Source organism: Brettanomyces bruxellensis, chromosome 7 (assembly GCF_011074885.1).
Source record: "Brettanomyces bruxellensis chromosome 7, complete sequence".
Classification (NCBI taxonomy): Eukaryota; Fungi; Ascomycota; class Pichiomycetes; order Pichiales; family Pichiaceae; genus Brettanomyces; species Brettanomyces bruxellensis.
In genome coordinates, this window is record NC_054688.1 from 1,584,687 (window position 1) to 1,608,857 (window position 24,171).

General features: G+C 39.7%; 9 protein-coding genes across 9 annotated transcripts; 6 read left to right on the forward strand and 3 right to left on the reverse strand.

The window, feature by feature from the left end:
• Positions 1 to 243: 243 nt before the first annotated feature.
• BRETT_005160 (uncharacterized protein) lies at positions 244 to 1,860 on the forward strand (the record flags this gene model as incomplete). The annotated part of the gene is made up of 1 exon (XM_041283643.1): positions 244 to 1,860. The coding sequence occupies one exon, from the start codon at positions 244 to 246 to the stop codon at positions 1,858 to 1,860; it is 1,617 nt and encodes a 538-aa protein (XP_041136995.1).
• Positions 1,861 to 2,175: 315 nt separating this feature from the next.
• On the forward strand, positions 2,176 to 3,324 carry BRETT_005161 (uncharacterized protein; the record flags this gene model as incomplete). Its single annotated transcript, XM_041283644.1, has 1 exon — positions 2,176 to 3,324. The coding sequence occupies one exon, from the start codon at positions 2,176 to 2,178 to the stop codon at positions 3,322 to 3,324; it is 1,149 nt and encodes a 382-aa protein (XP_041136996.1).
• A 166-nt stretch (positions 3,325 to 3,490) lies between these two features.
• Positions 3,491 to 4,180, reverse strand: BRETT_005162 (uncharacterized protein; the record flags this gene model as incomplete). Its single annotated transcript, XM_041283645.1, has 1 exon — positions 3,491 to 4,180. One exon carries the CDS (start codon positions 4,178 to 4,180, stop codon positions 3,491 to 3,493), a length of 690 nt encoding a protein of 229 aa, XP_041136997.1.
• Positions 4,181 to 4,557: 377 nt separating this feature from the next.
• On the forward strand, positions 4,558 to 6,012 carry BRETT_005163 (uncharacterized protein; the record flags this gene model as incomplete). Its single annotated transcript, XM_041283646.1, has 1 exon — positions 4,558 to 6,012. One exon carries the CDS (start codon positions 4,558 to 4,560, stop codon positions 6,010 to 6,012), a length of 1,455 nt encoding a protein of 484 aa, XP_041136998.1.
• Positions 6,013 to 7,053: 1,041 nt separating this feature from the next.
• BRETT_005164 (uncharacterized protein) lies at positions 7,054 to 8,919 on the forward strand (the record flags this gene model as incomplete). The annotated part of the gene is made up of 1 exon (XM_041283647.1): positions 7,054 to 8,919. The coding sequence occupies one exon, from the start codon at positions 7,054 to 7,056 to the stop codon at positions 8,917 to 8,919; it is 1,866 nt and encodes a 621-aa protein (XP_041136999.1).
• A 121-nt stretch (positions 8,920 to 9,040) lies between these two features.
• BRETT_005165 (uncharacterized protein) lies at positions 9,041 to 10,027 on the reverse strand (the record flags this gene model as incomplete). The annotated part of the gene is made up of 1 exon (XM_041283648.1): positions 9,041 to 10,027. The coding sequence occupies one exon, from the start codon at positions 10,025 to 10,027 to the stop codon at positions 9,041 to 9,043; it is 987 nt and encodes a 328-aa protein (XP_041137000.1).
• A 448-nt stretch (positions 10,028 to 10,475) lies between these two features.
• Positions 10,476 to 14,261, forward strand: BRETT_005166 (uncharacterized protein; the record flags this gene model as incomplete). Its single annotated transcript, XM_041283649.1, has 1 exon — positions 10,476 to 14,261. One exon carries the CDS (start codon positions 10,476 to 10,478, stop codon positions 14,259 to 14,261), a length of 3,786 nt encoding a protein of 1,261 aa, XP_041137001.1.
• A 133-nt stretch (positions 14,262 to 14,394) lies between these two features.
• Positions 14,395 to 15,438, reverse strand: BRETT_005167 (uncharacterized protein; the record flags this gene model as incomplete). The annotated part of the gene is made up of 1 exon (XM_041283650.1): positions 14,395 to 15,438. One exon carries the CDS (start codon positions 15,436 to 15,438, stop codon positions 14,395 to 14,397), a length of 1,044 nt encoding a protein of 347 aa, XP_041137002.1.
• A 2,177-nt stretch (positions 15,439 to 17,615) lies between these two features.
• On the forward strand, positions 17,616 to 18,714 carry BRETT_005168 (uncharacterized protein; the record flags this gene model as incomplete). Its single annotated transcript, XM_041283651.1, has 2 exons — positions 17,616 to 18,444; positions 18,563 to 18,714. The coding sequence occupies 2 exons, from the start codon at positions 17,616 to 17,618 to the stop codon at positions 18,712 to 18,714; spliced, it is 981 nt and encodes a 326-aa protein (XP_041137003.1).
• Positions 18,715 to 24,171: the final 5,457 nt, after the last annotated feature.

Consider the following 24,171-nt stretch of genomic DNA (forward strand, 5'->3'; position numbering starts at 1 on the left):
AAAAACTTTTCTTTTCCTGCGCATCGATGATATCTAATAAATATCACATTTTCTCCCTTTCATATATGGCCCCCAGACTTACGCCACTTGCACCCAAGTTATTATATACGGCCAATACAAGTTTGGGTTGGTTTATTGCGTAGAGTGAAACTGAACACATCTGTTGATTGTCAATGAAAAATATCAGGTCCCGTACAGAGAATTTCTACTAGGGAATTATATTAGAAAGTTAGAAGGATCGGTATGACTAGAAAAACGGGCATTCAAGGTACGATTGTGACCACCAGGGATAAAAATGTGGAGAGTGGGAGTATGAGCGCAAGTGAGAGCCAGGCAGAAGATAGTGATGGTGAAAAAGGGCCGCGTGATAGTCTCATAGGAAACAATAGGCTCAGGGAATTAAATTCCCAGGTGTTGGCCAATAACATGCCGTACACAATCATGAAAAAGTCAGAAATGTCGTTCATGACAGCAATATTAACAGTAATTGGGCTTTGCTCATCCATTTCAATGCCAATTTATTGGACGGCACTCACGGAGATTCAGGATGATTTCCATATTACTGCTGAACAGGCTAACATGACTGTTACTGCGTATCTTATATTTCAGGCAATAGCACCTGTCTTCATCTCTAGTGCAGGGGACTACTTTGGACGGCGCCCTCTAGTGCTTTTCTGTCTGGTTGGAGGGGTGGCTGCTAACGTTGGGCTTGCTGTTTCAAATACTTACTGGCTCATCATTCTTTTGAGATGCGTTTTGGCAACTTTTGTGGCCCCTACTATCAGTCTTAACTCCGGAATCACGGGGGATTTTACGACCAGAAGGAATAGGGGCGGAATATTGGGTTATGTTTCTGGATTTACGTTGATAGGCCAGGGCTTGGCACCATTTCTAGGTTCTGTGTTTGACTCTCGATGGAATTGGAGAGCCATCTTCTGGTTTAGTGCTGCCTTCGATGGCTTTGTGCTCCTAGTAGCATTCATATTTTTGCCAGAGACGAGGCGAACAATCGTGGGAAACTTGAGTGTTCCGCCTAAAAGCATAATACACAAAGCACCAATTTTATTTCACTACTCGAAGCGGCTTACAGACAAGGAGGGCAAGTCTCTTGAGCGAAAATCTGAGACGAAGTTCAACCCATTTAGACCTTTCATGCTTCTTCGTGAGTTGGAGATAACGTTGATTCTTCTTCCCTGCTCGCTTTTCTTTGCAACATGGACCATGTCGCAGGTCAGCCTGACTACAAGTCTTAGCAGAGATTACCACTACTCATCGCTCAAGGTTGGTCTCTGCTTCTTTGCCCCAGGTATGTCCACCATTTTTGGCACAATTTTTAGCGGCAAATCCTTGAACTGGATTTACAAGAAGAGGAAGAATGCATATATCAAAAAATTGGGTGATCTGAAGAGCGGTCAGAATATTCCTCCTTTCGACATCATCCGGGCCAGATTGTGCTTTTCTGTTGGCCCCACTGCTATCATGGTTGCCTCATGCATCACGTATGGCTGGTGTTTAGAATACAAAGAGCCGGTGGCTGTGATTTTAGTGCTCTCATTCCTTCTTACTTTTGGTGTCATGTATACATTGAATGTGGCACCAACTCTCTTAGTGGATCTTCATCCGAGAGAATCCGGCGGCTCCACATCTCTTAACAATCTTTTCCGGTGTGGAATGAGTGCTATATTTGTGTCCTGCATCTCCAAAATGAATCAAAGTATGTCATTGGGTGGAACTTACACATTAATGGGAGGCCTTTGCATTATAGGCATCGTAATTTTGCAGGTGGTCATGCTTGATAGCAAGAAGCTTATGGAAAAGAAGCGTCTCCGTGAGCTTGCATACCAACAGGCTACAGTATAGATTAAATAGAGTATTTGGTAAATTAATATAATAAGACGAGAGATAGAGCTGGGAATGGCTTGGTGCTGATCCTAGCCTGTGAAAATTCATGTAAGTCAGGAGAAATTTAGAAACGCGAAAAAAAGGCAGACGCGAAGTAGTTATGCAGTGAGGGAGTGAAAAAAAAAAAAAAAAAAGCATGATCTTCTCTTTACTCTGGCTGTTGGTGTTGTAATTGATCACGAAAGTAATATCACAGAGTCAGAAATCGAGCACCTAGCATTACATGGAAAAGCCAAACTTGTTATTAGAGAAAAGAAACAGAAAAGAATAACAATGTCGCTTTGGGCAGATAAGTACAGACCTAAGACTTTGGGTCAGCTCACATACCATCCAGACATATCGAAAAAGTTGAAGTTGCTTGCGAAATCGGGCGATTTCCCACATATACTAATGTATGGCCCATCTGGAGCCGGAAAGAAAACCAGATGTATGTCATTGTTGCATGAGCTATACGGTTCTGGTGTGGATAGACTTAAGGTGGATGTGAAAACATTCCAAACTCCAAGTGGAAGAAAATTGGAATTTAACGTGATATCATCTCCATTCCACATGGAAATAACACCGAGCGACATGGGAAATAACGACAGGATCGTTATTCAGGAGCTTTTGAAGGACATTGGGCAGACGGAGAGTATCGACTTTGCTGGTCTTTTGAAAGGTGAGGATACAAAAGTTCTTAGCAACAACAAGAAAAGATTCAAGGTGGTGATCATAAACGAAGCGGAACAGCTCAGCAGGGATGCACAGGCAGCGTTGAGAAGGACAATGGAGAAGTTCTCGGCAAACATCAGATTGGTGTTGATCTGCACATCGACATCCAACATCATTGATCCTATCAAATCTAGAACTTTGGCCATCCGAGTTGGTCTACCCAGCATTGATGAATGTGGACAGGTGCTTGAGACAATTCTCAGCCACGAGAGCATGGCCAGAAAAGAGTTCCCGTCCGATCAATCAGAGAGATACGAAATATACAGACACATCGCCGATGCGTGTAACCAAAACTTGAGGATGGGAATTATGATGCTTGAGGCTTTATATATGAACAACGACAAAGTCACACCCACAACTGCGGTCATCAGACCAGACTGGCAGCTTGTGATCGAGGAGTTAGCCCGGGGAATACTCAAAGACCGCAGTGTTTCAAAGCTCCAGCAGACCAGATCGGTCTTGTACGAATTGCTAGCACATGCAATACCGGCAAGTCTAATCTTAAAGGGGCTAACACTCGAGCTCTGGCGTGACATTGATGCCTTTGCGGGTATCAAGAACCGCGACCAGACGAAAGCAGAGGTGGTTGAGGCTGCATCGGTCTTTGATGAGAGGTTAAGTTTGGGATCCAAGGACATTTTCCACCTAGAAGGCTTTGTGACTCGAGTTATGGTTGTTGTTGAGGGAGACGTGAGTGGAGAAACGAGGTAGACCACGTGGCCAATGCCAGAGAGTGAAATTTTTACTGTGCAAATAATAGAGAGGCATGCAGAGCTGTGCCGATATGTGAATAACGTGTAGTCCGTGATTCCCGAAACTATAAATGTATATATATGTACAGGTAATTAAATATGTCCCAAGCAGGGAGCCTGACCAATCAGCGACGGCCGTTGTATTTCCTGAATTCGGGCTGTCTCGATTTCAGGAAGTTGGCGTACTGCTTTGAAGGGGACTTTTTCAGAAGATCGAGATAGTTCTTCTTCTCCGCCGGCTTGTTCTCTTTAAACGTTTTTAAGCCGACCCGAATCGGCGTGTTGGTCCTTATAAACTCCCAAACACCGGGAAGCTTGTCGCAGGCACGTCTTAGCGCATCCTTTGCCTCCTGCTCGTGCATATTTGCAACCTCAAACACAACTTTTCCCGTTGGCACTCTTGCTGCCCAATGGTCAAATGGCCCTTTACCCTTTCCCATACGGGTAGTGTTTCCCTTCACACACACTGCAATGTTTGTACAGAGACGCCTCCACAATTTCCCGTTTCCTGCTTTGACGAATTTCAACAAGATCGTGTCTGCAGCCTGAAGTTGGTCTGCCTTGATACGCAAACCTTGTGATTTTAACCTCATTCCGTAATCTCCAAATGTCAACGTGTTGCCCTTTTCGGACTCCCCCGTCCGGACTGTCACTCTCCCCTTCTGCTTTTTCTTCTGAATTGTGTATCTTGGCGCAAGCTCATGGCCAAATCTTCTTCCTGTAATCTGCACTACATGGGAAGCAGGCTGTATAGAATGGGTAAGAGCACGTGAGCTGAAAGCCAGCCCGGATAGTCCACTTAGTCGTGCGAGCATATTGGATAAATGGTCACGATCTGGAAATGGTCTGTTGGTAAAGTGAAAAAGGAATAAACAATGTCTTTTCTGATGCAATTGAAGAGGAAAGTCTAAAAAAAAAGGACCACAACATGTAGGAGTCTTTTTTTTTTTTCCTAAGCTCTTAATTTTAGCTATCTTTTTTTTTTTTGTCTCTCCTCCCCATCCCTACACTTGCGATCCAACCTTATTTTTCGCTGGTTTCAGCCATGCAGTCTGCCGTGTCTATGGGGCATTACCACAGTACAACAGACAACATCCTCGGAATTCAGGCTTCAACGCTCTCGCAATTATTTATATACACTGTCTGGACTTGCACACAGTGGGGTAGGGGATAGCTTAAGCTGCTTTGAGCGATGATTCAGCATATTTCTCGAGCTACTCTTAATAGCGTCAAAAACGGTACCCGAAACGTGTTTTCACTGTTTGATATTGGGACACATCCACAATGTTGCGGCGCAGGACTACATGCAGCACAAAGCAGGCGGACTAGTTCACATCGACAACAGCCGGAGGAATTGATCATTATGGGGAAGAAGTATAAGACGGATTTGCAGACTAATGTGACACCGGGGATTTTGAGCTTAGTGGGGCGTGATTTGTACAAAGATCCAAACCATCCTGTTGGGATCCTCCGGAAAATCGTTGAGGATCAGTTTGAAGAACCAGAGTACACGAAGTTCGACGATTTTGAACCCGTGGTGTCGACGTATGAGAATTTCGACGTGCTCGGCTTCCCCAAAGACCATCCGGGGAGATCTGTGCACGATTCATACTATATAAACAACAACTACTTGCTGAGAACGCACACATCTGCCCACGAGCATAAGTGCTTTGAGAGATGCGACTCGCCCGGGTATTTGATTGCGGGCGACGTGTACAGGCGAGATGAAATAGACAGGACCCACTATCCGGTTTTCCACCAGATGGAGGGTGCTAGGCACTGGGATCGGTCTTGTTATCGAAGCGAGCAGGACATGCTGGCGTCAATGGAGGCGGAGGTTGCCCAGCTTTCGAAAACCACGCAGGGAGACGTGGTGGTGAAGGATGTGGGCCACGATCCGGTCAAAAACCCAACTCAGCCATTTATGACCGAGCAGGAAACAGATCTGGTGGCCAAACACTTGAAAAGAATGCTCGAGAAGGTCGTTGCCAGCATATTCAACGCTGCCAAGGCCGCTGCCAAGGCTGCCGGATCCAAGGAAGAGTACTTAAATGAGCCTTTGAAGGTCCGGTGGGTCGAGGCATACTTTCCATGGACTTCCCCATCCTGGGAGATTGAGGTGTGGTGGAAGGGCGAATGGCTCGAGTGCTTGGGCTGCGGAGTTGTCCGGGAGTTGGTGTTCGAGAACTCCGAAAAGAAGAACACCATAGGTTGGGCATTCGGACTAGGCCTCGATCGTTTGGCCATGCTCCTATTCGATATTCCTGACATTCGCCTCTTCTGGACCCTGGACCCCCGCTTCAAGAATCAGTTCCATTCCGGACAGATCTCGCTATTTAAGCCATATTCCCGCTACCCTGGCACCAAGAGAGACATTTCGTTCTGGCTTCCCCGCGGAAAAGACGGCGAAACACTGCCTTTGAATGCTAACGACCTCATGGAGATAGTTCGTGAGAACTCCGGCGATCTTGCCGAGAGTGTCAAGTTGATAGATGAGTTTGTTCACCCGAAAACAGGCCGTAAGTCACAATGCTACAGGGTGAATTACCAGTCTATGGACCGGAGTTTGACCAACGACGAAGTCAATGCGTTGCACCAGAAGTCGTTGAAGGAGCTTGTTGAGCGTTTTCGCATCCAGTTGAGGTAGCTACCAAATTTACATACATTTCTTTAGAATTTCTTGTTTATAGTACCAAGCGACTCATTTGTACAGACAGGGCGTAGTATGGGCTTTACGTGAGAGCCGGTTGGCAACAATTTATTCCAAGGCTCATACCAGGCTTTTTTCACTTGGCAAGTGCTCATTAGTTAACTCATTAGTTAACTTTCGAACGAAATCTACTCTTGGATTGCGTAAAATGCCGACTGGTATTGGTCACGTGTTCAACGCTGGATAATTGGCCATTATACACACCAAGCAGGCATTGTTTCTGTTATCCACTAAGGCCCGTGCTGAAGTTGCAATATTTGAGAATGTTTAACGATGAAAATAGCCCTCCTCTTTTCGAATGAAGTATGGAAGTAACTCTGGTCTTTATCGGATTAGTAATGCGTGGATATGGGAGCGGTAAAAATCCCGAGGAGTGAGCCGAAAAGAGCCCACGGCAGTTTGTCCACACCGAGAAAAAAAAGCATTTACATACACAGGTAAGTCTTTTCAGAGCTGGTCCTGCTATATTCTTTTGCAGGCATAAGTATCAAACGTTGAATGAATGATTATTCTCCGCCGCAAGACAAAGAAGCACAAAAAAAAAACGTTTTCACAATTTCTCGGGGTCTGATTTGATGACCATTGGTGATCTCTGCCCGCGTAAAGATAATCGAAAAAATCAGTGGAAATTTTTCTAGGAAGAGAAAATTCACCGGACAAAGAAAAGCTTAGAGAAGATAATGCAAAGCACACAAACACGTACGTTAACGTGTGTGTATTTTGAGATCAGGCTTTTTTTTTTCACGCATTTCTTGCTTCGTTCAATATAAAGGAATTCGGGTGCTAGCAATAAGTTTTCACTCAACATTCGTGACATTTACAACTGGGAGAACATTTTTTTGAGGCGTTTTAGTGTTTTGTGAGCATTTATTTGTCAGATATTAGGATCCTGCATCATTTGTCTTGCTTCTTGCCTCATAACTTTTTGAAAGCGCAAAAGCTTTGGACCAGCACTCAAATATAAACACAGATACAACCATGGCCAGTAGGAAAATACTCATTCTCTACGGATCAGAGACAGGAAACGCCCAGGATTATGCCGAAACTCTATCTCTAACATATCGTTATCAAGGATACCAGGCAACGGTATCGGCAATGGACGATCTCCCTGCTAGCGATCTACTGGATTATCATGTTCTTCTTGTAATCTGTTCAACAACCGGTCAAGGTGAAATTCCACGAAACGCACGCCATTTCTGGCGTTTCCTTTTGAGAAAATCGTTGCCAGGTGATCTTCTCAGCCATATTCGGTTCAGCACGTTTGGTTTAGGTGACTCTTCCTATCCACAGTTCAACTGGGCTATCCGGAAGATTCATGCCCGGCTTTTACAACTTGGAGCAAAGGAATTTTGCGATCGTGGAGAGTCTGATGAGCAATCTTCAGAAGGTTCGGAGGCCTATTTTGCAGCCTGGACGGATCTTATTGCGAAGTCTCTTCCTAAGCTTTTCCCTGGCGATGAATCGAGCATTAAGGAAAATGTCGATTTTGCCAATGCAGAGACATTGCCTCCTTCGTTCCATCTAATTGTCGAAAAGAACAAATTCAAGCGCCTGACGGACCTGGATGTCAAGAACATAGCTCTTTCCAGGGTCGCGGTGTCCGGCTCATCTCGGTCCGATCGTATTCCTTCCCAGTTTGAGGTTGTTTCAGTCGATAGAATTACTGCTAGTGATCATTTTCAGGATGTTCGCCGTGTGATTTTACGCAAGAAAGACCAGACTGGAGGTAATCTGCGGTTCAGTTCTGGTGACACACTGGCACTTTATCCCACAAACGAAAAAAGCGATGTGGATAAGTTGATTGAGATTCAGGGTTGGGAGGATGTAGCCGATTACCCGCTGAAAATTGTCCCTAACCATGTTGAAGCAAAGCGGTCTTTGAGCATCCCTGGAGGTGGATTTGTCAAAAAGTTGACCCTTCGCTCCCTCATTACACATCACTTGGATATCATGTCTGTTCCTCGAAGATCATTTTTTTTGCAGGCAAGCCAGTTCACATCCGATAAAAGAGAGAGGGACAAGCTCATAGAGTTGACGAGACTCGAGGAAACTCAGCAATTGTACGATTACGCAAACAGGCCTCGCAGATCCATATTAGAGACTGTGCAGGAGTTTTTTACATTGAAAATTCCGCTAGATTACCTGTTAGACATCTTTCCTTTGATAAAGCCACGTCTTTTCTCGATTTCCTCCCGCTGCAGACAGGCGGACGAGCCTGACTACAATTCTCTTGAATTAACCGTCGGTATCATCGAGTACAAGACGATCATCCGCCGGATCAGGCGTGGACTTTGCACTCGGTGGATTAAGACTCTTAATTCTGGAGACGTCATCTTGGGTAGTGTTGAGCATTCTCGCTCGAAGTTTAGAGACGATGATAAAACTCCAATCATTTTGGCTTACACAGGTACGGGTGTTGCACCGGTGAAATGCTTTGTAGAGGATCAGATGAAACAGGAAAAGTCTCAGCGCCGTCCGATGTATATATTCTCGGGAAACAGATATCCTGACAAGGATTTCCTATATGGCGATCTTTGGAAAGAGCTTGAGAAGGAGGGCGCGGCAAAGATCTTTCCTGCATTTTCTCGAGATCCCGAGTACGTGAAGAAAGGACGTCATTACGTTTTCGATAGGCTCTATCAAGAGAAGAAGACGGTTAATGATGCATTAGTGAAGAAACTGGGCGTTTTCTACCTTTGCGGTTCAGCAGGTAAGATGCCAATTCAAGTTAGAATCACCATGGAGACCATTTTCGCTGAAGAAAACGGATGGACAGATGACCATGCGAAGAAATACCTTATAGATATGGAGACATCTGGAAGGTACATCCAGGACACTTGGTAATGATTGGACATATAGAACAATTATCTTTTAAATGACATTTTCCGCACTTTTTATGCCCAGGGATTGCTAGTAATACAACTGTATCTCGGTTACTGGATTATATATATTGGTGTAAGTGTACTTAGTTTTCAAGCGATATGTGTGCCATTTTCAAGTTCACCTCCTGCTCGGCGTCTAATTGCTCTTTTCGGACTTCAGCAAGTGGCGGTGTACTTGTGGCATCATCTGGTACCACTTCACCTTGAGATGCCTCCCGTTTACCCTCGTCCAATAATAGATCACCATGTTTGTCATTATTCGTTGAGGTAGAATCCGAAACTGCAGCTTCCAAATCTTCATTGTTCTTCACTACTCCTTCCTCGTTCTGTAGTTCGTTATCAAGCACATTTCCACTGCCATGATTGGGGTTTCCTAAAGCCCAGACATCCACCGTTTTACTCATCTCATGTCTTAGTTCTCTTTGCTTCTCCACAGCCTCCATATACTTTCGCTGAGCTCCCAGAACAGACTCTTCATCCGTACACTGCTGGTACAAATGGATCAACTCTCTATTTTCCGAAAGAAAGACGGGACCCCACGAAAAATGCTTTAACAATTCCAGTGCAAGATCCTCACTCCCCACAATAGCGAGACAAGCAGCGATTGCTTCAACACAATTCAACTTGAGTGGCTTACCGTAGTTAATGGGATTCGCAGCAACAAGATACGGAAGAAGCCTCTCATGTTTTCCTCCTATTCTTTTGAATGGAACCTCATCTAAGCGTGCCCATGAACACTCCACCACTGATATTCCATCCTTTAATACTATATCTCTATCGTTTGGACATATTACACTTTTAGCATTCGGTGTAACCACAATGCCCGGGAACTTCTGGCCCACACGAAGATTTGTAATTAATCCTAATCTTTCCATTTTCTTTCCACTGCATTTTTTTGGATCGCAATGCCCGAAATCCCACATCGCTAGCTTGCACTTAAAGTTACACTTCCGTTTTCCATATTTAACTTCCTGCTTTCTATTATGGTACGCACTATGATGATGCCCTGATCTATGATGTCCACCTCTATCCTCTCTATCCCCTTTATTCTTATTTTTGCCTTTGCCCATGACAATAAAGCACCACTGCTCTTCTGTTCTGTTTAATTTATATCTGGAGTCAGTGTACCGGAGTTAGTGTACATGCACCGTCAAAACTTAGTCCGATTTTTCTTCTGAAAATTTATCGAAGGCCGATTGACCGACCAACGGCCCAAATCTTGAAGATCAAAAAAAAAAAAAAAAAAAGCGCTCGTAATATGAACGCCAGAGGCATCGTGATACGATTCTTTTCCACCCTGTCCATAGTTTATGTTGTTTCAATATATATCAAAAATTCCTTCGTGCATGTTCACAATAACACAGCAGCCAAATTCAGAATTCTTATATGAAAAAAATCGTTGCTTTATCTGTCCTACTTCTTTAAACGGCGGCATATATCTCAATCGCATTGCATTCTTAATAACTCATCGTATAGGAACCATTGGAGTGCATCATTGAATGCAATCAGCAGCTCGAAATGAGTGTTTCCAAATCTGATAATGATCATAAGAAGGATAAAGGCACACGTTCGAATATCAAAGAGACACCATTCTTGCCGATATTAGGAAATCCCTTTCTCAATGAATTGTTCAACAATTCCAATATAGCGTCAAATGCGGAGGTGAAGAATATTATCAATTTGCTTTGCTCCAGCCCTGAACAATATATAGTTCTTGTTCCTGAAACAAAATTCATGCTTCTTGCAATTGATGACGATTCAGGCAAAACATATAGGCAGTTATGCAGTAATGCAAACTTCTTAAAGTCGCACATAATTAATGTCTCTCTTAGTGGTGGACCAAAGCACAAAACAACGAATCCAGTCAATGGGGAACTTCTGACACTAAATAACAAGACAGTATATATACGAAAGGGAATATTAAGGAACATAAATGGATTTAAGCATGACTTCACACTTAAGATTATTCGCCAAACATTTTTCAGGTCGTTTGCAACATACATTCCTTTTGGTGCTTGCTTTCACATCATGTACATTGAAGAGTCAGTTGAGGGAAATCCACGCTATCCAGGAATTCATCATGCACGTCCAAAAATAGTACCGGTGCAAAAATCGAAAAGCATTTTTCTTCTACCTTTAGACGACACATCTAACGAACATAGCATTTACTCGTTTCATGAAGTTCTTTCCCAAATGCCGAAACTAGCTTCAACAGTGGGGAAATTATTTAAAGATTTATTTAGTTCCTTCACTGTTCGAGAAGCATCTAGTAATGATGATCTTAATGAGTGTTTTACGAATGTTATGAGTAAGGGTGGCTCAATAATCAGCAACCTACCTGAAAGTACTCACAATGATATCAAAGCAAAGTTTCCGTCAATTTCTCTACAGCATTCTGTATTTGACTATATTGAAGAGAATATATATGATCGATTTTGGGCAAAATTTCTTGAACTTAATGAATCAGAGAAGGATTCAGAAATAGAGGATGCATATGAATATATTGATTCTCTTAGTATTACCCAATCAGGTGTTCCTGAAGATTGGATTTATAATCCCAAAAAGTTGCAATATCTTGAGAAACGTGTGTTAAATGCCATATCTGTTTTTAAACGACTTCAGTTTGCGTGCTCCAGCTCTCAGCAATGTGAAATTCTATACTCCACGTTTACTGTTTTGACAGGTAGTAATACTAAGGATATATCTGACCTGGACCTTCCTTCCATTGATGCTGATACATTAATGTCTCTTCTTATTGTTGTCATTGCCCATTCGAAGGTTAGGTTCTTGAATAGGCGCCTCAAGTATATCAAGCTATTTTGCTATTCGGAGGAAAATATTGAAACAGGACCAAGAGGATATGCTATATCATCGATGGAGGCTGTAATTAGTTATTACAGTGATTCATTAAATTTAAAGCGCCTCAAGGATTATTCACTGAAAAATATGAATCTCTGGCACTTAATCAAAGCAGTTTCGTCGGATAAGAATGTGGAAAACCTAGAAAGAAATGATCCAAGTCACGACAAAATTCTTATAAACAAAATTACTAAACTTTTGGATCCGTTCAAGTCCCCGGAGGCAGCGTATAAAATACCTGTTGATTCATTTATCAGAAGTCGAACTCTGAATGGAGAATCATGCCTGATGCTTTCTTTACTAAGAAATAATTATCTTTTGATCAAAACGATCTTTGATTATCGTTATATATTCACATTAGATGACATACTTGAGGATCAGACTGTAAGCGGAACAACTCTTTTGAGTGCCGCGCTCCAAATAGAAAATCCAATATCAGGGGAATTATCATTTACGATATTGCAAGCTCATGATTTTGAGATTGAAAAATACTGCAATATAAAGGACACGAAAGGAAGAAATATTGGTCACTTCTTATTTCATAATTATAAGTTGATACCTATTTTGGGACATTATATCAATTGGGAGGATCGTGATAATATTGGAAGGACGCCATTATTTTCTATAGTTAGATGTTATGACCATCAAAGTTACACGGAAATGCTAAAAACAACGTTACAAATTGTTAGAAATTGGTATGCTAGTCATGATTTGCGGTTCGACTTTAGAAAGCATATGGATAATAGGGATAATACACTTGTACATATTATGAAGGATGGAACAAGTTTGCATGCCTACCTCAAAATGTTTCCTTGCTTAGATCTAAATCATTTTAATGCGGGTAAGCAAACCCCGTTGATGCAATATATTCGCTACAGTCGTCTATCTTGTGTTAAGCAAATTATAATGGATCCAAGGCTCGAGTTATTAAAAACAGATGATATGTATCAGATGAATGCTGAAGATTACATCAAGGTGGATAGAGTAGAAAACGTTGAAGATGGAAATGAAAAAACAAACAGGAAAATTATGAATATATTGGATAATGAAATTACCCAAAGGTTTTCTGCTACTGTGGACCAGTGTGCTTGCTCAGCAGTCAGATTCAGATTTGATAAATCCCATGGAATGTGCATTTACTTTCGTTACTATGATAAGCGCATTTCGAATGAAAGGAATGACACATACATTATACATAGTTTTAACAGTTTTGTTAAATATTTTCGATTGATGAAAATGCTTTTCCCAGAAACTTACATTGGTGATAATGACTTGTGGTTTCCAGCTTATATGAAAACTCAAGATATGGCAAACGTGAATTATTCCAGAAAGCTTAGGCTTAATGTACTCATGCTTCACGTTAACATTCTTCTCACATTTGTGCGCTTCAATTCAACTCTAAGAAGTTCACCTCTTTCTACAGAATATTTGTCCGTTCAGAGAGCTTTGGATGAAGTTCCTTATCTCAGATGTAAAACGCGTGTTCAAACGGAAGCTCTGCAAGCATCCTTAACATCCGATAATCCCAGGACATATATATTACATCCAGAAAATGTGGGGAACTATAATGCATTTTTGAAAATCTCCAAAGTGTCCCTGAAGAAATTATCTAAAATGATGGATAAATTCTACCGTTTGGTGACATTTTCTAGTACAAAAGAAGAGGATGTGATATACTTTGAGAAGAACATTGAATATCTGGCATCCAGAAGTGTTAAAAAAGATGCTATTACAAAAAACTTGGATTGTATTCCAGTTCAGCTGTTGAGTCTTTTAAGTTCTCAAAAGCAATACATATCAGGAGCACATCGAGCCGTAGATGATGTTCTTTTTGCCGAATGTTGGAAACTGATGAAGGCTTCTATTTTGGAAATGCTTAAACGTATTGATAACTTCTTGGAAACGAAGTTGCAGAACTGGTGGGGTCTTTTTGGTGAAATAAAAGGTATTCAGGATGAATTGATAAAAATCATGAATTCCGAAAATGCAAAAAAGAGCAATAATAAAGATAATCATCATCAGAGGAAACTGCAGGGAACTGTTATCGATAAGGTCCTTCTTGAAATTAGGATGTTGCTTGGCAGTTTAAGCGAAAATGCCATTAAGGAGATCTGGTCCAAGACAAAATTTACGCCCGGAATGGATGGAATTTTTGAAAGTGATGGCGGATACTTTTCGGGTCTTGTGAACAAGAGAAGAAAGGAGGAAGCAACGATGCTAGTGGAGAAATTTGGTAAGGTGAAGAATAGCATATGCATTATGAATGTCGAGTTGAAAAGGGAGTATGAGGACCTTTGCGTTGAGCTAAATAACTTTTATGAATTCAGAGGTCTTCTCACCAGATTTGCATTTAAACGTTACGCAAAATCGCACATAGAAGTGTTGAAGTTACAGAAAGAGATGATGCTAAACAGCTTGAACGAGACACAGAGATGGAGTTCGTAGGTAATAATATACACACAACAGGGAAAGAAAATTATATATACACTTTACTAAATTAACAAACTTATCGCATACGTTAATTATCTCTTTATAGTCGCTGCATTATGCTTAAAAAACTTTACGTAAAGATCTTTCATTATTGACCAGCATTATTGTTGTTGTTGTTGCCGCTGCTGCTATCATTACTGTCTTGATTTCCCTGCTGCCCTCCCATAAATTGGCTTGCCAGGTTTCTGAGCATTGGATTGTTCATTAAATCTTGCAATGATGGAGACGAACCGTTACCACCTGTTGCACCTGCCCCGTTTCCTCCAGCACCTCCTAGACCCATACTCTGTGCCATTTGACGAAGTTGTGGATTGTTCATGAGTCCACGCATAGCTTCTGGGTTCTGCATCATCTGTTGAGCAGCCTGCATAACATTTGGATTATTTAACAAGCCGCTCAAACCACCCAATGGGTTGCCACCTGTGGCAGAATTGCTATCTCTGGCATCAGAAGTGTTAGACTGTTCGGAAGATGTATCGTTTTGCTCGGCAACCCGCTTTTTTGCGGTCTCATAACCTTTTTTCATCGTTGCCGATGGGTTTGCACCCTCAATTTTCAAGCCTTGCTCATAAGCCTCCATTGCACCTTTAGCATCGCCTAAAACATACTTTGCAAGTCCTAACCTCGACCATGCCTTGGCATACTTTGAGTCAAGCTTTATAGCTCTCTCTGCATCTTTAAGAGCAAGATTATGCTTACGTGCTGAAGAGTATGCTGCTGCCCTGTTTGAAAAGTACACAGCATTTGTTGGATTAATCTCAATGGCCTCTGAATACTTCTGTATGGCCCCCAAAAAGTCTCTTTGTGTCATTGCCTTGTTTCCCTCGAGCTTAAGAGCATCTGCCTTCGCTTTATCTTCGTCCGATAGATCATCTGAGACTTTATCGTCTTCTTTGTTCTCTGAACTCTCTTTTTTGCCTGAGAAATTTACAATATCCGTGAGTTTTTTCCCCGAAAACTTGTCCTTAATAATCTTGGAGACTTCTTCCTTCTTAACATTGAACGCGTCCTGAATGCTTTCAACGGCAAACTCAACTGAATCTTTGTTATCTTCCGGAACATCTCCTGTCTCAACGGAGCTAACGAGGAAATCAATCACAAGTGCTGCTATATATTTCTTTTCCTCAGACATTTTTCTTTTGTTCGCGCTATACGATATCGTTTTCTACTTTCTGTGGACTGGTACACTAGTAAAGTTGTGTTTCTTTCTACGCTTTACCTTCTATAATCTAATAGGTGGCTTTGCCTTGTTTTTAAATAGCAGTGGAAGCGAAGCGAAATTTACAAAAAAATGAACAGGGAAAATTAATTGTTGCGCTGTCTCGAATTTTTTCGATGTTGAGTTATCGAAAGAATTTCTAAGAAGAAATGTGAATACCGACACATGCATGCATGGTCGAAGAAAAGAACGCATACAATTCTATCTACGTATTTTCTCCATACGGCGCTCATTTTTAATACGTGTGAGAGCAGGCGTATTGTCGTTGTATGTCCTGATTATGGCATAATTTGTATATTTGCTTATTCCTTTGGGAGCAGGCCTCAGCCATGGTGACAATAATCGATCGTAACACATGCCTGCGCATAGTCAGATTATCATTCAACTGATACATTTCATTATTCATGACGCCTTTATTTTTGACCTGATAATGACTATTTTCCTCAGTACTGGTTAATGATCATAAAAAATTACCTGTCAAGTCTTTTCTCTTCTCATTTGTATTTGCTGGTTGAAAGGGTGAATCATTTCGATGAGAGTCATACTTTATCAAGACTTAGTCTTAATTGAATAGAAACCTATACCTATATTTTCCAACAGAGTGATATTTTGCAAAACAATTTGTGAATAAGTGGATTGAAATATCAAATAATGTAAGGAGAGTCACTTCCAGTCTATGGTTCCAGATTTTATTAAGGTATAGTAAAGGACAAGCCGGTAAACATTATATCTCTATTGAAACGTTTTTTTCATAATATATCATACTGGAAAGATGCCGTTTTGCATCAAGAGTATTTTAAATAGTAAAAAATGTGGGACTTGAGTTATGCAAGTGCTCGTCGTTTTGAACAGTAGAATGGACCAACACAGCTTGGATAATGTTAGTCCGAATTCGATTTCGTTATTTCAACAATACGAATTATAGAGCACGTCGAAAAAAATTTTTTTCTACTCATATAAGGTTATATGATCATTATGTGATGATTCCTTGGAATGCAATGAGATTAGATTCCATATGCTTATGATTTATTAAGGTTATCCGAGAGTCTATCCTTATACATATCTTCCATTAATAGGACTAATGGAGAAAGTTTGAGAGGGTAAAAATTATCAGATATCCCCGTCCGATCTTTAACTTAAATGGTTCGATCGACGCGTCTAAGTCAAATTTACGGAAGCGTCGAAAAAAGTCGATGGAAATTTTTGCTGGCTTTATCCAGCATGGTTTGATCTATGGAAGAAAAACGAGCAAGCTAACTTATGAGAATTAGGTTGCTAGTTCGATTAAGAGAGCTTGTTACAGTGATCAATTTAGTTTGATCAGCCAGCGCATGTTGGTTGATAAAATTGACAAATGAGTTTCTATGCATTTGGCTTTGGTCGGCATGGTCAAGTCAACGAACGGTGGATCTTGCATCTGACGGCTTTATTCGGCAATGTCAGGTTAACTATGGGTTCCCGGAGCTGGGGTCGAACTGAGCGCAGTGCTCGGGAAGTTCCGACGGGATCCTAAGACTCGGCTGGGAAACGGGAATAGTAACCCCACTAGGCGTAGGTATTACGGGATCAATTATTGACGAATAAAAGATCATTGATCATTGTTACTGCAGCAAGTTTCAGAATGTGCAGAATCGTATGATTGAACACTATGCTGGTCTGAGGAAAAAAAATATAAAGTACTTTTTTTGATCCGGAAATCGTTGTGCGGCAAATTTTCTGCAGTTAGGATAGGCATATACAGCGTTGTCTCTGATCTGTGATATTTTATGATTGATTTTTTGTCTGGAATATGGTTCGAAAGAAAAAGTATCGACTTTAACGAGAAAAATTAACGATTTCTACAGGAATAGTTAGTTTTGTTAACGATCTTCTACGAAGCTATATTCCAATAAAGGCGCATAAGTATTGACAAGCCTAGATTATCTGAGGACACGTTATATAGTATGATATAGCACACTGATACAACACAATCAAGGAAAATTAAAAAGGGCGAATTTATCAGATTTCCAATCTTTCCTACTTATCAAAATTTTTCGCTGAACTTACTTTTTTCCTTTACGTGAAAATCAAACATTTGTTTTCATCGAAAGATGTCTCCAATAAGAAATCAAAATGGGAATGAGAATCCTCTTAGGAGTTCTGGCAGAGTTGATGGCAACGGGGTAGAAAATGCTGTGAATTATGAGCAACTCTTGGTGAAAGTCAACGCAACCCTTACGATCGAGGGTACGCGGGACACGTTTGTCTCTTTTCAGTTTAAAATGAGCCGCCAGTATGACTCTGTTATATATGTTAAGGAGTTCAGGGATTGGTTTATTCGTGCTTTCTCAGTTGGTTGCAGCGATGGCTTTGATGCTGAGGATGTTACCCAACTCTTGAAAATGGACAAGGTACCAGGATCAGATTCGATCGGCGGTATTTTTGGTGTTAAAGTTGAAGAAGCTATCCGGCTGAAATTTGCGCATGACAAAAGCCTCTGGATGAACAAATATAGAGGTTTAAATTTGCTCGTTGCATTGAACAGCACTTACAATGATCTTATTAATTCCGTTGACATAGTTCCTACCTGGGTTGAGATGTCCAAGACCACTTTTGTTCAATCGATTGGCAAGATGAGACATTTAATTAAAACTTTTAGGTCCATCTGTCCGGATTACTTTCAGAATGATGCATTCCTGTTGCTTGCGCAGATGTATTCGACTGGAAAGGAGAATTTTGACGAATTCAAGTCTGCGCTTGATCTTGCCACGGCGAAGAAAAATATCATGTGGTATGAAGGTACGGATCTAATTTGCGAGATCTATGAAAATATGGTGAATGCAGAGAGTAATGCTAAAGAATTTATTAACAGCTTTCGTGTCACTCCCGATAGGAAAAGAGACAGGAATGATGATCAAGAAAAGCAGGCTCGCATAGGTGGTAAACTCAAGAAAAAAAAAAAAAATATTCAGAAAATCAAGTGTTTTAAATGTGGACAGCGTGGTCATCTCAAGCGTGATTGTCCATACAAACAATCGGGTTCTCGAAAGAAGGGCAGCAGTTGTGAACCGAATAAATGTACAACTTAATTACTGTGTCACTTTGCAAACTCCTGCTAATATTGAAAATGATAAGAGGAACGGCGGTACCGCTGAGAAGGGTGCTGTTTTCATCTTGAGTGAAGATTTGATATGTCATGCAGGATACTAGGAATGTTACGATTAAAATGAGCAAAATTTCCTTTATTGAGTCATGTTGACCGAGCTGTATCATGTTATATAACGTTTTGTCTGATAGTCTTAGTCAAAATGTTCTGGAGAGTATTATTATAATGCGTATTCCTGTATAATTTGTTAATATTAAGGTTATTTTTTCTTGCATATTGAATTGGGGAGGATATGTAATCCACTAAGCACGCCTGCAAAAATAAAATAATGAAAACAGCTTTATTTCCGAAATGAAGCCACCTTAAATACAAAGTTATGCTTTGTAAACACAAGCTTGGAAGTAATATTTACTGTACGGCAACAATAATGAGGTCACGATAATTTTGTCGGCGAGAAAGATAAACCGATCCGAAATTTGGTCTCCAAAAAAGTTTATCGACGCGTCGATTTCAGAACTCCTCGGAATTGATTGAAGCGTCGAAAAACGTCGATAGAAATTTATCTGGCTTTATCCAGCATGGTTTGATCTTTGAAGAAAATCGAGCAAGCTAACTTATGAGAATTAGGTTGCTAGTTCGATTAAGGGAGCTTGTTACAGTAATCAATTTAGTTTGATCAGCCAGCGCAAGTTGGTTGATAAAATTGACAAATGAGTTTCTACGCATTTGGCTTTGGCCGGCATGGTCAAGTCAACGAACGGTGGATCTTGCATCTGACGGCTTTATTCGGCAATGTCAGGTTAACTATGGGTTCCCGGAGCTGAGGTCGAACTGAGCGCAGTGCTCGGGAAGTTCCGACGGGATCCTAAGACTCGGCTGGGAAACGGGAATAGTTACCCCACTAAGCGTAGGTATTACGGGATCAATTATTGACGAATGAAAGATCATTGATCATTGTTACTGCAGCAAGTTTCAGAATGTGCAGAATCACGTGATTCGGTGGCATTGTTCGTCTGGGAAAACAAAGGAAAATGGTGGCTGCGTTTTCTGGTCTGGGAATCGTTGTGCAGGAAATTTACTGTAGTCAGGGTAGATATATATAGTAGTGTCTCTGTCCTGAGTGTCTTATGACTGATACTTCGCTTTGGAATACAGAAAGAATGATTGATAACGAGTTTCTAGCGAGTTAACGAAGCGAGTTAACGAATTAACAAGAAAATTAACTGTTTCTACAAGAATTGTTGATTTTTGTTAGTGATCTTACAAGACTATATTTGATACAAAGCACTTAAGTATTGACAAGCTTAAGTTATCTGAGGACACGTTATATAATAGTATATAGCACAGGTAACACGACTCAATAAAGGAAAATTTGAGGAGGGCAAATTTATCACTCAGAAACAGAATTATGATCGCACATGATTATTTTTCTGTTGATTCCCTAACATACACACAGTTAGTGCGTTTTATTCAGGATTGTCTCTAATAGATATTATTCTAAATCTTCATTATTTAAGAATAAGTTCAGATCTCAAAGCACATAGATCTAATGACATATAATAATGGATTGCCTAATACTAGGTAATATTCTCATATGTCCGACAAAAAATGATAAAAATCGACGTATTTTTGCGTGTTGATTCTGATGGTGAATTCCTTATCGCGAGAAAAAATATAATTTGATTTGTGCGGGCCGTTTTGTTATTAAATGGCTGGGAATTAATTCATGTATTGGAATAATGTATATGCCGGACTAATGATAAAAGATTTGATCATGCATTAATGACTTTTTTTAACCAGATCGGATCGGAATTTGTCGGAACCTATGAGTTATAATAAAGTTTTTATATGTTAATAACGCATAAAGGTTCAACTGGTATTTGATATGTGAATCAAATTAATATTCGGACAGAAATAAGAAATAATTCGCAGGGAAATTTTTCCTGTGAAACAAATATCTCCCTACTCTAATTTCGGCTGAGAATGACCTATTCCACTTCTGTGGAAAAATATCTCTTATATGTATGTATGTATGTACTACTTTTTCCTTATATACTATGTGTCTCCTAAAAGGGACGACGACTTTGTTGTGTAATTTGCAATACATATTCATTTAAGGAAATCCATCTTGAAGTGAACCTTCAGCTGAAACCAAGAGTAACCTTCGGGTTCTCGCTGGATTACAAACATGTTCATAAGGACCCTATATTTTTATGGGGGGTGTGGTCATTCTAGGCAACAGAAGTCTTTTCTATATCTGAACTATATGGCCAATCTCGTTCATAACCTTGGGCATCTGCGCGCTCGGTAGTGCTACGGCACAGATATATGTGAGCAATTAAGCAGATACAAATGTCACACAGGATTTATATACTCTGACAGAATTTCTTAATCTTTTTTGGACCAATTCGCGCCAGTGGGGTATCTATCATCCTTCCTGTCGGAATCTAAAAGTTAGGAACAGTTTGTTTGTACGAGCGAATAGAATAAGATTAATCATTAAATATCTGCAAGATGAAATTCCTCAGTTACTAGAATTATCTCAAATTCCAGTTTAATCGATAAGCTCTCTGTATTATCGTTATTTTCTCTTATATACTTGCCTCTTCAGTGGTGCTGTAATATCCTCTGAAATATTCCCTGACTATATATTTTTCAAATAAAATATATTTCAAATCTTTGTAGAGTATTTCCGTCACCGAATAATTCGTCATAAGAATTCCACCCACGACGTAGGCTATATAACTACAATATCTCTCTCCGTGGGATGGTCTCTGCACATTAACTATGATACTCAATATCATCTGAGATAATCATGTTGTACATCAGATAACAACTTAAACGTATACAAAATAAAGTGTCACATGCGTTATTATCAGCTGAACACACATAGATCCCAACGCTTCCTTCTGCCAGAAAAAAAAAAGGATAAAACTAGACAAGACATGCTTTTCGCACGCTTATTTTGATGGCGAATTTATTTTCGTGAAAGAAATAAAAGTTTTTAAATGGCTGGGAATTATTTTACGTACCTAATTATTATTTGTTATTATGTAAAAATAAACTTAGTAATTTTTATTTTTAAAATTTTTTCGAATAACTCCAAGATAGTAAAATACGTTTTTGCCCTCTATTTAGACTACTTAAATTGCAACTATACTATACCTGATCCCATTTTCTCTAATTGCCTTTAGTTGAGGAGTTGGAAAAAGACAAAAAAAATCTGTAGTCGCTGTTTGATTGTAAAAACCAGAAAGAGCAATAAAATAATAAATACGTACCCCGACGTTATTTGACATGGAAGATCATCAAGTTTCTCCTCAGTTTTTCCTCGCCGTCTCATCGTTCTGCTCTACTATAAATTTTACTTCCAAGCTTATGTTTACAACCAAGTATACTTTTGTTTTATCAGGTATTTTTATTTCAGAATATTTGTTCTTGTTATTATATATCTTTACAAGCATACTTAGCTGATCACATATCTTCAACTTTAACACAAACGTCCACTGGTGCAAATGGGTCCAAAAAATATGGTTGAAAAATCACCATCCGATCCAATTTAAGGACGTCATTAATACATGGTCAAATCATTTCGCATTAATTCGCAAACATATTTTTGAAAAAATATTTGTGAGAGTATTATCCGATTATGCTAAATTCAGTGTCCACTCATACAATGGCTTAGTTTATAAATAAGAATTAATTCGAAAAGATGTTTCTTTAATGTATTTACTAAACTTTAAGTCATTTCTAGTCAACAAGTGTAGTAGTGTGGTTAAAAATACTGTAAATATACTAGATAAAATAAATTTATATATTTTCCTCGCTAATGTTGTGAAAATGTCTTAGGAAGGAAATAATATCATATCACAATTATGTTACAAAACATCGATTAAAATGGGCTTAGATGAAGTTTGTGATAATTATGGAAATAGTACTACAATAAATTTATTTGCACTTACAATTGAATATGATAATTCCCTTAGAAAAGAGTTACTTGAAAAATACAAGGATTTTCATATAATACATGAAAGGTTCCGTCACATAAGGATTGTGATATACTCTGGTAATAAAGGTTGTCGTTATTTATATTGGATTTCAGGTTTTAATAATTGAAAACTGATAAATTTGCCCTCCTCAAATTTTCCTTTATTGAGTCGTGTTACCTGTGCTATATACTATTATATAACGTGTCCTCAGATAACTTAAGCTTGTCAATACTTAAGTGCTTTGTATCAAATATAGTCTTGTAAGATAACTAACAAAAATCAACAATTCTTGTAGAAACAGTTAATTTTCTTGTTAATTCGTTAACTCGTTAGAAACTCGTTAGTTCGTTATTCATCCATATTTCAAAGCGAAGTATCAGTCATAAGACACTGAGGGCAGAGACACTACTATATATATCTGTCCTGACTACAGTAAATTTCCTGCACAACGATTCCCAGACCAGAAAATGCAGCCACCATTTTCCTTTGTTTTCCCAGACGAACAATGCCTCCGAATCAGGTGATTCTGCACATTCTGAAACTTGCTGCAGCCACAATGATCAATGATCTTTTATTCGTCAATAATTGATCCCGTAATACCTACGCCTAGTGGGGTAACTATTCCCGTTTCCCAGCCGAGTCTTAGGATCCCGTCGGAACTTCCCGAGCACTGCGCTCAGTTCGACCTCAGCTCCGGGAACCCATAGTTAACCTGACATTGCCGAATAAAGCCGTCAGATGCAAGATCCACCGTTCGTTGACTTGACCATGCCGGCCAAAGCCAAATGCGTAGAAACTCATTTGTCAATTTTATCAACCAACTTGCGCTGGCTGATCAAACTAAATTGATTACTGTAACAAGCTCCCTTAATCGAACTAGCAACCTAATTCTCATAAGTTAGCTTGCTCGATTTTCTCTCATCGGTTTCCCCAACGCTTCGACCAATATCGACGCGTCTATCGACCAATTCAGAAAATCAAGTTTCTGCTCAGTTTTTCCTCGCCGTCAAAACTATCGCGGTCTCATCGTTCTGCTCTACTGTAAATTTTACTTCCAAGCTTATGTTTACAACTAAGTATACTTTTGTTGTATCAGGTATTTTTATTTCAGAACAATATTCGTTTTTGTTATTATATACCTTTACAAGCATACTTAGCTGATCACATATCTTCAACTTCAACATTCATTAAATGATATTTATTTACTTTCACACCCACTTTTTATATATATCTATTCTATAATTTTGTTACCTTTTTAATGAATGGTACCCAAATTTAGAATGAAGCTAATTAATTTGTGTAAGGATGGTATGTCGACTAGCTAGATACCGGTTCCTGGTGTGTGAAGTTACAAAACTCAGTGACACGAATAATAATCAATAATGATATCAATATGGACAATACTGTCAACTTGTGATACAATCAATATCAATATTAAATTAAGATCAATTCAAATTAAAAAATATATATTAGCTTGTCTTCCTTAAACTCTTTCAAGAAAAAGGAAGTATTTGTTACGTAGAATACTTTTAGCAAAACTCAGATATCCCTTTTCACAAGTGGGATTCTCTG